The sequence below is a fragment of the Vanacampus margaritifer genome, chromosome 4, assembly GCF_051991255.1.
Source record: "Vanacampus margaritifer isolate UIUO_Vmar chromosome 4, RoL_Vmar_1.0, whole genome shotgun sequence".
Taxonomy (NCBI): Eukaryota; Metazoa; Chordata; class Actinopteri; order Syngnathiformes; family Syngnathidae; genus Vanacampus; species Vanacampus margaritifer.
The window spans coordinates 8,336,880-8,353,942 of NC_135435.1; the positions used below are offsets into that span (position 1 = coordinate 8,336,880).

Below are 17,063 nucleotides of genomic sequence, written 5' to 3' on the forward strand. Positions count from 1 at the left end.
TCTTAGTATGACAATGTGCCTTTGTCAGCTAGGTTGAAAACTAAAAGCAGGATTCAAAACTGAACGGAAAAGTCTAGAGCGAGAATACAGTTCAATGTGCAAGGTACTGACTGGCAATGTCATCAGTGTAGAAGTATTAGGTTATTTGCTCACTGGCCTGATTATCCCAAGTCAAGCAGTAAAGACTTCAGGGAGTCAAGCCAGAGAGCAAATGATCCTAATACAACATATTTCATTCCATTTAAGCTGTATCGATTTGTGCTCACTCGGATATCTTTCGCTAATGTTCAAGTTGCAAACAGCCCATTACACAAAAACTAAATCTGATCATTAAAGAAATCGATTTTCTTTATTTGTAAAGTTATAGTATGTCTATATACTCCTCTAGGACATGTTTCTATTTAATGGCTTTCACTTCTCTATTTGCTGCTATATTGTTGTATTTTTCACTCTGTCTGGTTTTCACCCTCTTCAGTTTCCCATAATTACAAAATCATTCAAGGTTTAAAGTCACCCTAATTGACTTTCAAGCAAGAATAGAAGAAGAAAACTGGAAATAACGGGATAGAGTAGAAAAAATTGATTAATTGACGCTTTATTTGCAGTACTTCTGGAAGACCAGTGGCGGCAAGTGACTTTCGAACCTGGGCCTTCAGTGACCTAATCCACCTTTTAATAACGCCATCACATCTCTAGAGAATGCACAAAAACATTGTATGTGACATTAAAGAGACAGAGGCTGTGTTAAATTAAAATTTTTTTAGCCTTTAACCAACAGGACAGATTAATTGCATTTTCTACGACTACTTTTTGCAAAGCTTGTAACACAAGTTTTATTGAATAAAATCTTGGAATTACTGTATAATCATCAAATAGAAAGTACTGTATTTAGATTCAATAGCTGTTTTATTCTTAGCACACTTCCTGTAAAATTTTGAACAAAACAATCAAAGCAGACTCAGCTTCAGTAGCATATTTACTACGGATGTGCCCCAAAAATGTATTCTTATAAGAATCACGATTCTCATTTAGTACGATTCAGAATCGATTTTAAATGTCCCAAAATCGATTTTATTTAAATTACTTTATACTGTCTTGCCCTTGTTTGTGTGTGCCTTTATTGGGAGCGCTGTTCATGTTGTACATGATTTGGCCATTTAGGAGTAGTGTAGTTCAGGTAGTCTGATACACTGTTAAGTTGTAGCCAGAGAGAGTAGAAGGAAAAAGTCATGATCAAGTTATTCCAATAAAAGTAGTTTGTTTGCAGCGTAGGAAGAGCATATGTCGGTGAGTAATGTTAACATGCTTCTCTGTATACATTCCTGAAGCGTTTTGTATGAATAGCTGTTCTTTTGAGTGATAAAAGTGCCATGAGTAGCGCGCTAATTAGCATTAGTGAGTCAGACTGGATTAGATCATGACGATTCTTACTTTGCATCTATAAAATGAAGCAGAAATCATTGTCAATCAAATCATTTTGAATCAAAAAATGTTTTGAATCGAAAAACGATTCTGAATTGAATCGGAGAGCCAAAAATCTAATTGAATCAAATTGTGAGAGAGTCAAAGATTCCCACCCCTAATATTTACAAAGCAAATTCTGTTGCAGTGAAGGTATCAATCATGTGTCCAATAAAATAGAACATAAAGATCTTCGTTTGCTCTATTCCTTCAAGAATCCAACAGCAATCTCCCTGTGAAATGATGGCATTTAACAATCAGTCACATTCCTTACTTAAGGATCCTGTTGAAAAACCTTAACCTTACCTTAACAAGCTGATATACTTACAAGCATGGTTTCATACTGTGTTCCGTTCAATAACTTTAAAGTCACTTCGATACACTACTTAACATTATTCTGACCCATTGAAATGACAATATTCCTCTACTCCTGTACTGTGAAAACACACTCACACACCATGCAGTAAAATATAATCGTTTGGATGCCTATATAGAGCAAGCACAAATGTGAGCATAGTATAAGCTGTTGTCTACTACGCGTTGATCCAGCAATGCTTTTCTCCTCTGGGCCTTTGTCTCCTGGCTTTCCAACAGAGTTCAAGCAGAGTTAATTCTGTAAAGCGCTGCAAAACACAAGTTCAAGCAGTAAATCTTGCACAGCATTAGCTGGAAACAGGGCTGTTTACAACTCTTTACGAGTCACAGGCTTATAGACAGCAGACGCCAGTGATTGAGGAGAGATGGGAGCTGAAGCCTTATTACATTACTGTGAGCGTAATCAAATGGTAATTGGTCGGATTTAAAGAATGAGATGGAATAGAAATAGAGTGAGACTTTGGAGAGGGTAAAAGTGAAGAAAAGATGAATTAACAGAGATGGAGCTGAGCAAAGCAGACTGAAGGAGGGAAGGAGTGAAAATGTGAGCAGAGCGGCAGGGAAAGAGAAACACAAAGCAGGTCAATTCTCATTCGAGAGAGATTAAAAACTTTAGGATAGCAGATGGGCATTGAACACTTCATTTAAGTTGAAGTTTATTTCCATACCACTATAACATTATGCATATAGACCATATACATTTAATTAGGCACACCTGCACAATCCAATTTGATCCAATAAAAGACCCAGATCAAATTAAAAATGCAAACTAGAGAGAGAAAGAGAAACACTATGAGAGCGGGTACTTTAGCTAAGATTGGCTCCAGCTCAGCTGTTTCTGACAATTCTGCTCTTGTCTGCACTGTAGCTAAATCAGGTAAGCAGTATACTAGTTACCTGTAAACGTTTATACTAGTGCTGTGTATGAATGGGTGGTAATTCGTACATTCGTATAAATTCAAAATCTATTCACAATTTGCAAACTCAGATGGTGAGATGTCAACAGAAGCAGTGTTAAGCGTGAGTCCACTTTCTATGACAGTTACACACATGTACGTGTTAATCACGGGGCTTTATTTATTTTTTTCCAAGACATTTTGGATTGCTACGCGATTGTTTCGAAAAGGCGAGCAAAACACGTAATTTCAAGCAAACGGTCGTCAGCATAGATATCTAAGATCATTCACTCTGAGTAGCTGCAGTCTCTCGTGACGGTTTCTAATATGTTAAGGCCCCAATTATAAGATGATACACGTAGCTTGTATCATAGCCAAATGTCTGATGTTTGTTTTCTTATTCTTATTGGAGCCAAACACACTCCAAGGCTTGGTCTAGCTAGCTAATGTCTCCGCAGCTAGCTACCGCAACAAGTAGCATGCAGGCTAACCCATCCAGCATCCAGGATAAGTTCTGTAGTTACTTATTATTTGAATAGGTTTTCAAATAATTGAAGGTTGTGCTTTGTAAAATGCTTTGGACACCGTATGGTGTAGATAAATATATATAAGTCTTCTCCATTTACTATTTAGTTCGCTGACGTCGGCATTAGTGAATCGAGATTTTAGGAGCAAATTCAGCCCCTACTTTCTATATATTGTCACCACAGTGTTCTAATTCCACCTTGATGTGAGCTGAGCTGTGACCTATTAACTCATTCACTCCCAGTGATTTTCACTGAAGCAACCCCCTTCGCTCCTGGCTGTTTCACTGGATTTTGACTGATTTTGCAAGGCCCACAAAATATTGTGTTCTATTGCTATAAAAACATGAAACCTACCAAAAGAAAGATTAGAGTCTCTTCTTTCATCAGGGGAATTATTTTTTTTTTTAAATATTCACAAACGTGTTCAAAACACTGGCAAAAAGATCTTGTTGCAACATGGCCCTGGCTGATCTCTTATACTCTGCTGCCATCTGCTGGCCATCTTTTGTAATAACTACCATTGCTTTAAGCGACCTCTTCAGGTCAGAAGCTGTGTCAAAGCCTCTAGCATAAAAAAAATTAAAAAAAAAACACATATAAATACATGGAGTGCAGGGCAAGGTATTAAAAATGTATTAGTCACATCTGTTCTTTTTCTCACCTCTTTCCATGGCTTTTTTGTTTTTAATCTGTTTTTATTCACATTTTCTCAGTACCATCACACGTTCTCTCAACCTTGTTATATTAATCATATATTTCTTGTCCTTCTGCTCAGTTTTGGAGACGCTTCCCTCTCAACTACCTCCACACTGGAGCACATCCCATCCTCGGCTGTGGCGCGCCCCCGGCCCCTAGTCCGACAACAGAGCCTCCAACAGCCCCTCACCCACCAGCCCCCTCCAGGTCCTAACGACCCCCCAGTCACCTCGCAGAGCCTGGGCCAACTGCACACGGGCCCGGGTGCTGGGGGCCACCGTGGGGGCCCGCGAGGGGTACGGGGGGGTACGGCTGGAGCCTCCCGGTACAGAGGCGGAGCGGCCGGCCGCTCCCGGTCAAATCCTGGCAGCTGGGATCACATGATGGAACAGATCCGCAACAGAGGGCTGGACGTCAAATCGTTCTTGTAAGTGCTGCTGTGACGCCGCTTTGAACTCCAGGCCTCTAGAGTCAAGAAATATAATAGCGTTGTTATTCTGCAAGTATTTCAAGGCTACTGGCAGTTCAGTATACTGAGCACAGAAACCCTCCACCCCCACACACTGATAGATTATAAAGAATATGCTCCACAAAGCAGCTTCACATAAATGCCTTCCTCCACTAACCATGAAAAGACGCACATATAAACATGCACTCGGCTCTATGCTCTCCTGTACTTCCTTCTCATCTTCTATCAGCAGTGTCTTGAGGCCAGTGACCTCCCTGCCTCTGTGAATCATCGTTCAAATAATGCTGGCCACATATACAGTCTATATGGAGGTGGCACGTCCCTTTGTCCCTGAAACTCAGGAATCCAAAAACGCATCAGTTTTAGAGCCTGAGGAGGAGACACACACTAGGTTTGGAGAGTACCACTGTGGTCAGGAGGGTATACATAACCAGATGCGGCAGTAGAACCAAGTGATTCCAGGTCTGCCATGCAACGGTGATCCTCCTCATTTCTTTTCTAATCAATAGAATTGCTGTCGTGGTAATGATTTCCGCGCCCTCCGGTTGGAGTGCACGTGTCCTTTCTGGTCATCTGTACAGATCCATTCCCCTTATTGATAGCCGCGTGCTGGTACCGTTTACAACTCCCCAGTGGGCCACTAGCTTTCAAGTGCTAATGTGTTTTCTGCTTGTCAATATTTCACCAACAAAATGCTTCCTGTTAAGCAAGGAATCAGAATAGTGTAAATAAGATGGTGACATGGAAAATGATGAGGAAAATATTTTCATTAGTGGCAGAACCGATACAAAAATACTGTATATCGTCGCTGTCCGGTGAAAAACACGTATGTCCATTTTTTAAACCATTTTTGGGATGTCTGCCTTCAGTTTCATGCAAAAACAAAACAAAAAAACTTTAAAATGTAAAAAAAAAAAAAAAAAAAAAAAAGAATGGACATAGCCTAAGTGTTTTTCACAGGACAACGACAATATGATAATATCCTATTCAAACTTTCTGGGAATAGTTGCGAGAAGGTCCTATTCAGTTCTTAAATGGCTGCCTGCATTCACAAAGCAAAGTCTATAAATATGCATAACATAATTTAAGAGCAAATATAATGTTCAAGGCCAAGAAATCCAAGGCAGCTTTATTTATATAGCACATATCATACACAAGTTAACTCAATGTGCTTCACATAATTGTTTAACAGCATCTACAACATTTGCGAGCGGTCATAATAAGCTATTAATACGGTGCATGCTAAAGCCCTTCAATAAAATCATTGAAAATATTTATTTGTCAGTGTCCTCTATTATATAATACCTTAGTTCTACTGTTTTGCTCTTGAATTCCTGTGTAATTTGTCCTGTTTTCCTTGGCGGAGAGCGAAAACGTCTTTCGCACATGCGCAATGAGATATCAAGTTGTGTCATTTGCGAGAGGTTGTTTCTGTACATGCGCCTTTTGAATGGCAAAAAAGCTGGCAGTAAAGCAGCTTATCTGACAACACGCATGCGTTTAATTGGCTTACTTGACTTGTTCAGCGGTAAACAGTCAGTGCTTGAGTTCATCGGCGAGTCACAACAATGAGTGCCGTTTTCCTGGAGAACTTTTGAGGAAAAAAAGAATTTAATTTCAAGTAGTCGTCCTACTGAAGTAATCATCACGAAAACGGGGAAGAATTTTGTTTGTCACTTTCAAGCCAGGACGTACGAGAAACATAAATGGCTAGCAAACAGATTAGGTTATCAAACTGTTGATTGTTGGTTGAAATCGCTTGCGATGTCATTTTTTCCTCTCCCGGTTTGAGCCCACTTTGTGGGCACGAGCCAGTTCCGAATACTGTAAATTCCAACATATTGTGGGCATGTGATCGTGTCATTTCACTCACCACAGAGCTGGTTACATTACAGTGTGTGTGCATCAACCTGCGTCAGTCCTGAATATTTCCGCTTTACTTTGATACCTACACAGTGGTCAAAAAATAACAATTAAATAATAATTAATATTAAAATTAATAATAAAAATAGTCCAAATTTTTTCTATATGTGTTACTCCATCATGCCCACTCTAAAAGGTCACCGCTCGTCACTGATCTACAAAATAGATAACAAAAAAGTTAAATAAAAAGAAAGTGCAAGAACAAGATTTGGTAAAAATGATTTAAAAATACAGTCTGATAACTAATTAAATCCTTAGTTCGGACTCATTTGGGCTACTGCCCAACAATTTGGTCCGGCGCATAGCTTCAAATTACTCAAAATAGAGCGTCTCGTCTGGCCCTCCCCTGTTCCATTAGATGCAGCGTTGACAGCATGCATGTCAGGCTGTCTTGGACGTTGGTGGATGATAGACTGGCATGCCCTGTGTAATCACTTGACCCGGCCTATTCCCAGAACTAATGCACTTAAAAGAACAGTCATGTTTCATACTGGAACCATCTTCCTTCTTCCTACTTGTTTATGGAGGACCAAAAGTGCCAACATTAAATAAATGAATACACCATTAAATAATGAAAGAAATGTGTCATTAATTAATTAAATTACCTTAGATTATTTGTGTGTATATATATATAAATACTTAGTTTTCTATTTAGTTAATTATTTCATGGTCACTGTGTTGCAGCGTTTCATGAATTTATTTTATCTGTCAAACTCACCCATCAAAGTTTGGTGAGCAGGTCCCAACACCTGATTGGTCACCCTGCTCACCAAGTCAAGGCAAATCCATTTCAGAATAATGAATTGATGCAGAGTGAGTAGCTAGTCAACACAATTCAATAGGCTGGGTGGCGCTATTGATCTCAATGGGTGCGTTATGATTAGACTCAGATTTACGCTCTCATGAGGTGCTTTTTGAGATGTGTTGAAATGGAAGTCACTTTTTTTCCTGTAGTCATGTGACCCCGCCCGGTAAAAGGAAGAAAAGGAAGTAGGAAGTACAAGGCCACTCGCTTTTGTGTCGGAATCGCTTCCTGAGGGGACAACAAGTCTTATTGAGCCAAGGCTGCCACGGCTCCATACACGCATTCTATTTATTCTTATGACGTTCATGAGGAGCCGTTAGCGTGACGTGACCGCCTACAAGAACTGCGAGATCTCGCGAAATTCGAGGCGGGACATTACGAGAACTACGCCTCAGAAGCAAATCACTCTTCAATGGAAACACATACAAGTCAAAACTGTACTTAAGCGAAATAGCAGAAATATCGCTTTTAATTTTGATGTTTGTTTTACACAACAACAAGCCTTGATCACTCCATCCATCCATCCATTTTCTTAACCGCTTTTCCTCACAAGGGTCGCGGGGGGCGCTGGAGCCTATCCCAGCTGGCTTCGGGCAGTAGGCGGGGTACACCCTGAACTGGTTGCCAGCAAATCGCAGGGCACACAGAGACGAACAACCATACTCACAATCACACCTATGGACAACTTGGAGTATTCAATTAACCTGATATGCATGTCTTTGGAATGTGGGAGGAAACCAGAGTACCCGGAGAAAACCCACACAAGCACGGGGAGAACATGCGAACTCCACCCAGGAAAGCTGAAGCCCGGACTCGATCTCACGTCCTCTGCACTGGGAGGCGGACGTGCTAACCAGTCACCCACCGTGCCGCCCCTTGATCACTCTATATCCGCAAAAAAATCCATCACCGTAGCCGCAATGTTTCTAACCTCTTCAGGCCAAAGCAGTCGATTAGACAAGATTTGAGTGAATTAGGCTTAAACCCCGCCCACTAACTTTGACGGGCGAGTTTGACAGATAAAATAAATTCATGAAACGCTGCAACACAGGAACATGAAATAAATGAATACAGAAATAATTATATATATTTATATATATATATATAGAGAGAGAGAGAGAGAGAGAGAGAGAGAGAGAGAGAGAGAGAGAGAGAGAGAGAGAGAGATATTGATTACATAGTCACTTTTATTTGTTAAAAGTTAATGGGTCATCTAGCTTGATTTTAATATTGGCACATTGGTTTCAGTACAATACTAATATACTGTATTATATTTTGGGTAAAGGTAAGTTCACTATCACTATTTATTGTGGTCACTACAGTAGAGCAAAAAAGTATTTAGTCAGCCCCATTGTAAATTATGGTGGAAAATAATTATTTGGTCAGTAAAAAAAGTTCAGCTCAACACTTTGCAATACTGTATAACCTTTGTTGGCAATGACGGAGGTCAAACGTTTATTGTAGGTCTTCAGCAGATTTGCACACACAGCAGCTGGTATTTTGGCCCGATCAGCCATGCAGTGATATTTGGGGACTCCGTCCACATATTTTCTATGGGGTTGAGGTCTGAAGTATGGCTAGGCCACTCCAGAACTTTGAAATTCTTCTTACAAAGCCAGTCCTTCGTTGGCCGGGCTGTGTTTGGGATCATGCCTAAGCAACGGGAGACATCTTTGTCCTCTATTTTCTGTCACTTCACTCATTTGGAGAGTTTTGCCTTTATTGTCCCCTGGTTCTGTCACCTTTGATTGCACACTAACCGTTTTCATTAGATTTTATCTTCTGTTTTAATTTGTAGCGTTCAAAATTTTCTGTTATGAATTAAGCAAACCGGTATGTATGTTTTGTTTTGATTTGATTTGATTTGATTTGATTTGATTTGATTTGATTCAATTTGATTCGATTCGATTCGATTCGATTCGATTCGATGCGATGCGAATGGGGCCCGGCCGGGCACAGCCCGAAAAGGCAACGTGGGTCCCCCTTCCCATGGGCTCACCACCGGTGGAAGGGGCCAAAGGGGTCGGGTGCGCAGTGAGTTGGGTGGCAGCCAAAGGCAGGGGCCTTGGCGGTCCGACCCCCGGCTACTGAAGCTAGCTCTGGGGACATGGAATGTCACCTCTCTGACAGGGAAGGAGCTCGAGCTGGTGTGCGAGGCTGAGAAGTTCCGACTAGATATAGTCGGACTCGCCTGCACACACGGCTTGGGTTCTGGTACCAATCCTCTCGAGAGGGGCTGGACCCTCTTCCACTCTGGAGTTGCCCACGGTGAGAGGCGCAGGGCAGGTGTGGGCATACTCATTGCCCCTCGGCTAGCCGCCTGTACGTTGGGGTTTACCCCGGTGAATGAGAGGGTAGCCTCCCTCCGCCTTCGGGTGGGGGGACGGGTCATGACTGTTGTTTGTGCTTATGCACTGAACAGCAGCTCAGAGTACCCACCCTTCCTGGAGTCCTTGGAGGGTGCGCTGGAGAGCGCACCCCCTGGGGACTCCCTCGTTCTGCTAGGGGACTTCAACGCTCACGTGGGTAATGACAGTGAGACCTGGAGGGGCGTGATTGGGAGGAATGCCCCCCCCCCCCCCCCCCCCCGATCGAAACCCGAGCGGTGTTTTGTTGTTGGACTTCTGTGCTCGCCACGGACTGACCATAACGAACACCATGTTCAAGCACAAGAGTGTCCATATGTGCACTTGACACCCTAGGCCGCAGTTCGATGATCGACTTTGTAGTCGTGTCATCGGATTTGCGGCCGTATGTGCTGGACACTCGGGTTAAGAGAGGGGCGGACCTGTCAACTGATCACCACCTGGTGATGTGTTGGCTCCGATGGCGGGGTAAGATGCCGGTCCGACCAGGCAGGCCCAAACGTATTGTGAGGGTCTGCTGGGAACGTCTGGCCGAATCCCCTGTCAGAAAGAGTTTCAACGCCCATCTCCGGCAGAGCTTCTCCATTGTCCCGGGGGAGGCGGGGGACATTGATTCCGAGTGGACCATGTTCCGTGCATCCATTGTTGAGGCGGCCGATCGGAGCTGTGGCCGTAAGGTGGTTGGTGCCTGTCGTGGCGGCAATCCTCGAACCCGCTGGTGGACACCAGCGGTAAGGGTTGCCGTCAAGCTGAAGAAGGAGCCCTATTGGGCCTTTTTGGCCTGTGGGACTCCGGAGGCTGCTGACAGGTACCGGCTGGCCAAGCGGAATGCGGCTTTGGCAGTCGCTGAGGCAAAAACTCGGACATGGGAGGAGTTCGGTGAGGCAATGGAAAACGACTTCTGGACGGCTTCGAGGAAATTCTGGTCCACCATCCGGCGTCTCCGGAGAGGAAAGCAGTGCGCCGTTAACACTGTGTATAGTGGAGATGGGGTGCTGTTGACCTTGACTCGGGATGTCGTGAATCGGTGGGGAGAGTACTTCGAAGACCTCCTCAATTCCACCGACACGCCTTCCTTTGAGGAAGCAGAGTCTGGGGACTCTGAGGTGGGCTCCCCTATCTCTGGGGTCGAAGTCGCTGAGGTGGTTGGAAAGCTTCTCGGTGGCAGGGCCTTGGGGGTGGATGAGATCCGCCCGGAGTTCCTAAAGGCTCTGGATGTTGTGGGGCTGTCGTGGTTGACACGTCTCTGCAGCATCGCGTGGACATCGGGGACAGTGCCTCTGGATTGGCACACCGGGGTGGTGGTTCCCCTTTTTAAGAAGGGGGACTGGAGGGTGTGTTCCAACTTTAGAGGGATCACACTCCTCAGCTTCCCAGGTAAGGTCTATTCAGGGGTGCTGGAGAGGAGGGTCCGTCGGGAGGTCGAAACTCGGATTCAGGAGGAGCAGTGTGGTTTTCGTCCCGGCCGTGGAACAGTGGACCAGCTCTACACCCTCAGCAGGGTCCTCGAGGGTTCGTGGGAGTTCGCCCAACCAGTCCACATGTGCTTTGTGGACTTGGAGAAGGCGTTTGACCGTGTCCCTCGGGGAATCCTGTGGGGGGTGCTTCGGGAGTATGGGGTACTGAGCCCCCTGATACGGGCTATTCGGTCCCTGTACGACCGATGTCAGAGTTTGGTCCGCATTGCTGGCAGTAAGTCGAATTTGTTTCCTGTGAGGGTTGGACTCCGCCAAGGTTGCCCTTTGTCACCGATTCTGTTCATAACTTTTATGGACAGAATTTCTAGGCGCAGCCGAGGCGTTGAGGGGGTCCGGTTTGGTGGCCTCAGCATTGCATCTCTGCTTTTTGCAGATGATGTGGTGCTGTTGGCTTCTTCAAGCCGTGATCTCCAGCTCTCACTGGAGCGGTTCGCAGCCGAGTGTGAAGCGGTTGGGATGAGGATCAGCTCCTCCAAATCCGAGACCATGGTCCTCAGTCGGAAAAGGGTGGAGTGCCCTCTCCGGGTCGGGGATGAGATCCTGCCCCAAGTGGAGGAGTTCAAGTATCTTGGGATCTTGTTCACGAGTGAGGGTAGGTTAGAGCGGGAGATCGACAGGCGGATCGGTGCAAAGTCTGCAGTGATGCGGACGCTGTATCGGTCCGTTGTAGTGAAGAAGGAGCTGAGCCGAAAGGCAAAGCTCTCGATTTACCGGTCGATCTACGTTCCTGCCCTCACCTATGATCACGAGCTGTGGGTCGTGACCGAAAGAACAAGATCCCGGATACAAGCGGCCGAAATGAGTTTCCTCCGCAGGGTAGCCGGACTCTCCCTTAGAGATAGGGTGAGAAGCTCGGTCATCCGGGAGGGACTCAGCGTCGAGCCGCTACTCCTCCACGTTGAGAGGAACCAGTTGAGGTGGCTCGGGCATCTGGTTTGGATGCCCCCTGGACGCCTCCCTGGGGAGGTGTTCCGGGCATGTCTTACTGGCGGGAGGCCCCGGGGACGACCCAGGACACGCTGGAGAGACTACGTCTCTCGGCTGGCCTGGGAACGCCTTGGGATCCCGTCGGAGGAGCTGGCTGAAGTGGCTGGGGAGAGGGAAGTCTGGGCTTCCCTGCTAAAGCTGCTGCCCCCACGACCCGACCCCGGAAAAGCGGAAGAAGACGGACGGACGGACGGACGGACGGATGCGATGCGATGCGATGTTCAAGCTCAAGCTCATTGTCTTGACCATTACACACACAACAGACTTGTGTTTTGAGAACCATGATTGTATTTGACATACTTGCTCATGGGAGAGTCCTGTGTTCTAGAACGTGCGTTTTTTTTTTGCTTTCTAAAATGCTCTTGTAAAATAAACAAGGTGCCAAAATGACAGTTTTCATCTGTTCAAATTCAGAAAGAAACTGGTGTAACAGCTCTTTAATCGGCTGGATTAAGCTTCTTTCTGTCGTGACTTTGAACAGGCTAAGCCCTGTAGGAAATGGATGGGTGAATACATGTGATATGAAATTTAATTATACTACAAATAAAATTTTTCCCTTTAATTATAGAGAATTATAATCATTGGACAATTTACAAATACATATAGTGTATTTATGTAAACTGGTCTTGTAATGTACGTGTTTACAGCACCGTGAAAAGCTGCTGACAACCACAGCAACAAAATACTGGCCTTCACAAATAAACAAGCTTGTGTGTCATCGACGTGGTTACAAAAATCTGACAGTGTATAGCACTGTGTGACTTGGGAAAAGGTCAGCTCAATCATTTCAAAGGTGTTAACAATGAGAAAACATTCATGTATTATAAAGAGCTAACTTTAATGCCTCCTCCAAACAGCTAAACTTGGTTTTAATCCGTTATTTTTTAGCTAGTCATCTAGCTCTTAAACTCTTAAGCGTCAAAAATCTTACACCACTTAATGTCACAAAACTGCAATAGATCATCACCGAAATGTATGCAGACATCTCATCGTCAACATTCTGTAAATCTCGTCCTGTACGCTGAATTAATATTTGGATGTGTTTTTTATGTTGGTTTGTGTGACATCTGTGTCCAGTGAGGGGAAGATGGTTGTTCTGTCTTTAGCAATTGGACTGGCCGAGCAAGATGACTTTGCTAACCTCCCTGACCTACAAGAAGCGCCAGCAAGCAAAGAAAATGAAACCACACCAGAAAAGAGGTAAACGGAACCTAATTAGAAAGTCATTCAGTGGGCCTAAAGACTTGCTGAGGTGGCCGTGTGTCATAAAAGACTGAATGAGGTCATGCCATAATTGATATTCATTCAGCTCGGGGAGCTCCTCTTGTGATGAAAATACCTGAGCTACCTTCCACAAATTGGCCTTTTATGTCCTCAAGACAAAGCCCATTATGCATTTATTTGACATTGCTTTCATCTGTTTTTACTCAGTCATTATTTGGCTTGCGTCATTAGTCCCACTTTTCATTTTCTAATTATCAGCCTGGATCAATAACCCTTGGACGAAGTGACTCCACGTGCTTCCGTCTGAACGAGAGCTTGAGTAAAGCGGCAACAAAATAAATACGCGTAGTGGATGATTTGAAATTTCTCCAACAATTAGGGGTAACTCATAACAAAGCCACCAAACACAACTGTCCCAAATAAGTATACAGTGTACGGAAATCATGATTACCTCAATTTTACTCACAATTTTTCCCATCATTTGTTAAATCTAGGCCTGTTTAGATGAACACAAAGCGTTTGTTTTTCTGTTGTGTGAATGACGACATGTGCCTGTCCCTATTTGTCGCTGGAATAGATACATCATTAGTAGATAATATAATTTTCTGACCAATTAAGTGAAATTGAATAAACTTGCCACAGAATAGTGGTTGAGAATTACTTGTAAAGTCACACAAAATCTCAGATAACAGTCATGTCAGGCCTTAGCACACCTCACATTAGCCCATTCAAAGAGCACAATTTTTGACCTTATGTGGCTTTTTAGCAATGCTCATTCCGAAGGAAGGGTGAAGAGAAGAAGACTGCGTGCACTTCAAGTTGTGTGAAGTAAGCGAGTTCACAATCAAAGCAGTAATCATCACCAACCGCATGATCAGTTGTTATCAAAGTCAATTTACAACTTCAAGTAAAAATATTTTTGAAGGACACAAAAGTCAGGGTTGTAGCGAGGCCTTCTCAAAGCCCAAATCTCAGTTCTATCAAGTATCTGGAGCTCAAGGGTGAGGTCCATGATAGAAGCCAAAAGCAATTTAGATCATCTTGAATTATTTACCATCAAGAATGAGGTTGTATTGTGGTTGTTGTTTTTGTTTTGTTTTTAAAGGAATATAAAACTAACCAGCTATTCTGTGAAATGGCTAATTTCAACTCTTCCCTGAAAAAATTGTCAATTTATGTTGAGTGATTATGATTTTATAGCACTTTTATGAATATTTTTGCATTAAGTACAGTATCGGCCATTTTAGACAGTCACGTGATCATCGTGACGTGTCGCGTGCGTAAAACACGCATATATGACATGGCCGCTAATGACAACAAAGACACTCACGAGGAATTATTGTGGACATCAAAGGTGGAATTTTGCCCTATAGCAAAGAAGCACTTCTTCAAAAGCAATACAGCCACGGAGAACTCGCCAAAGATTTGTATCCAGCAGGATGAAAGTGGCCGACTCAATCAGCCGGCCGGTTTATAGCGAGTCGGAGTTGGGGACCGTCTACACGTTGCGTGTTACAGATCCTCAAATTAGCAGTCAAATCACCATTGACATTGTTCACTCTGTAAATGTAATTTGTGGACGGTCCCTAACCTGGACTGTAAACATCCGGGTGACTTTTACTCTGCTGTGCCAAGCTACATGTTGTGGGCTAAGCACGCTTTAGCCCACATTAGGAGAGGCCACCCCCACCGCCCCACCTTCACACGGAATGACATGAAACCTGACGTGCTGAGGATTTTTACTCTGATGAGAATTGGCGCAGTAATGGGATAGAAGACGGCCTTTTCTTGCCCATTACACTAGCAAGTTCACCACGGTATGTTCTTACTGTATTTTGATACTTAATCAGTTTAAAAGAAAATTCAGGGAATAAGATGCCAGAGATATTTGCACTTTTACTCCATACACAATGCCTAATCCAATACTAGAAAATGAGTTATATTGCTTTAAGACTAATCGGAGTATATTTTACAGGAGACTTGCCAAAGTACCATGAGAGATTGTTGCCACTTTGGGATTATAAAGGATCAAATTGGCTCTTCATTTTGCTCTTCAAATTGTATGCCCATTTCTTGTTTTGATTCGGAAAATCAGTAGGGTAATTTTGCCTCAGGCAGATGTTGCCTTGGTTCTGCAAGCAAACTATAAACACTTATGGTCCATGACATTGAAAAGCTCAGAATTGTATTTGTTTTCTTAAAGATGGTTATTATTATTATTATGGTTGTAAGAGTTTGCCCTGAACTGAAAAGTGTTTTTCTTGTTTTTATGTTTTACTATTAACAGTTTGTCATGTAATGGACACATGACTTAATGTAGATGATGACTACATTGAAGGGAAGTGTAGCAGACACATGTTGAACAGATCCTTGCATGACAGCAAGACAAGTTATTGCTCCCTTAAGTCAACACAACAGTATTTTATTTTATTTTTTTCTACTTTGAGTGGATTTTCATTCCATCTATTACAAATTACTCTAGTCTAAACCCTTCAGTAGTGCACATCGGTATGTTTTCTCTAGGTCCATTCCCGATGAAAGGCAAAAATTTCTCAGTGGTATTAGAGACTATAGCTAGGTAGGTTAATGCCTGTTTTGATATCTTTTTTTATATCTTCAAATGGACAAAGGTAATTGAGAGCAGTCTCCTTTCTTGTTCCCTCTTTGTTCCCTCCTCATTGTCTTTCCCTTCCATTGTCTAAAGGTCTGTCAAGTAGCAAACTCTAATCACAGGCCGCCAAGAAACCTCTAGCTCGAGGGCTTGTGTGGGCCAAGTCGTCGAGTGTCTTTCCGCAAGTAATAACAGCTCTCCATCATCATCACTGCCCTCTTTCTCATCTCTTGGTCTCCGCACCAGCTTAGCTCCTTGTTACTGTCTGACACAATAGCTTGCTGCTGGCACTTTCAGTAGAGCCCAGTAAACTGAAAACAATGGATCCCCGTCAGTCTAATATATATATTTTTGTTTTGTTTTTGTTTTTTACCAACTCCATTGATATATATTAATTCTGGCCCATTTCTTCTTAGTTCTCTTCAGCCAAACCTTTATGGGCACCCGTTTCTAAGTTATTATGTACACACACACACAAACTCATGCAGTATATTGCAACAAGCCTGCAATAAATCCTCCCTTTGTGGGGAATATAAAGTTGTGTTTTTATTGGAATGGTTTGAGAGAGGTGTAGATTTATGTTAATGATCAATTTGGAGGCTGTAATTTGAAGTACTCTTAAACTGCACCTAACATCGTGAGGTGTTGCGTTGACAGGATAATTTATATTTTGTGAGTAATGTGAATGCAGGATTTGGCCCAATGGTCCACATCTGAGGCAGAGGAGTCTATTCACATGTGTTTTTACAAATACCATCTACTGAAATGGAATATGAATGTAACATCTGCGTCACAGAGAGCTGCAAAAGTGATTAATAACTTCCATTTACAGGCTTATACTGTACCAAACACTCATAGATGAACCATCTGCTTGTCCACCTGATTTGATCTAAAAGTATATTTTTAATACCCCGAATGGACTGTCGGTCAATGCGCTACAGACAAGCAGCATTGACAATCCATTCATATGCAAGTCCATGCATGCTGTTGAGTCGCACCAAATTCGGCCTTCAGAGGACCCGGTCTTGTGAATTTGGGCACAGGGACTGAACCCCGATTTGCTTGCATGGCATCAGCCGACCACTGGTGTGTGAATGGGTGACTGTGATGTGATTGTAAAGCACTTTGGACACCATATGGTGTAGTTAAAAGTAGTCCATTACCATTTATAAAATTGGCCTCCTTGCTGCACTACTTTTAGAAGGGAGTATCAGTCTCGTTCCCATGTAGTATTTTTAGACCTAT

The 17,063-nt window shown here is 43.3% G+C and overlaps 1 protein-coding gene across 3 annotated transcripts in view; it reads left to right on the forward strand.

Moving 5' to 3' along the window:
- Positions 1-17,063, forward strand: part of syt7b (synaptotagmin VIIb) — a 122,955-nt gene that overhangs the window by 69,247 nt on the left and 36,645 nt on the right. For all 3 annotated transcript variants that reach the window (XM_077564426.1, XM_077564427.1, XM_077564428.1), the window contains 2 exons: positions 4,035-4,382; positions 13,061-13,183. In XM_077564426.1, coding sequence (XP_077420552.1) covers positions 4,035-4,382; positions 13,061-13,183 — 471 coding nt within the window. The remainder of the gene's footprint in view (positions 1-4,034; positions 4,383-13,060; positions 13,184-17,063) is intronic.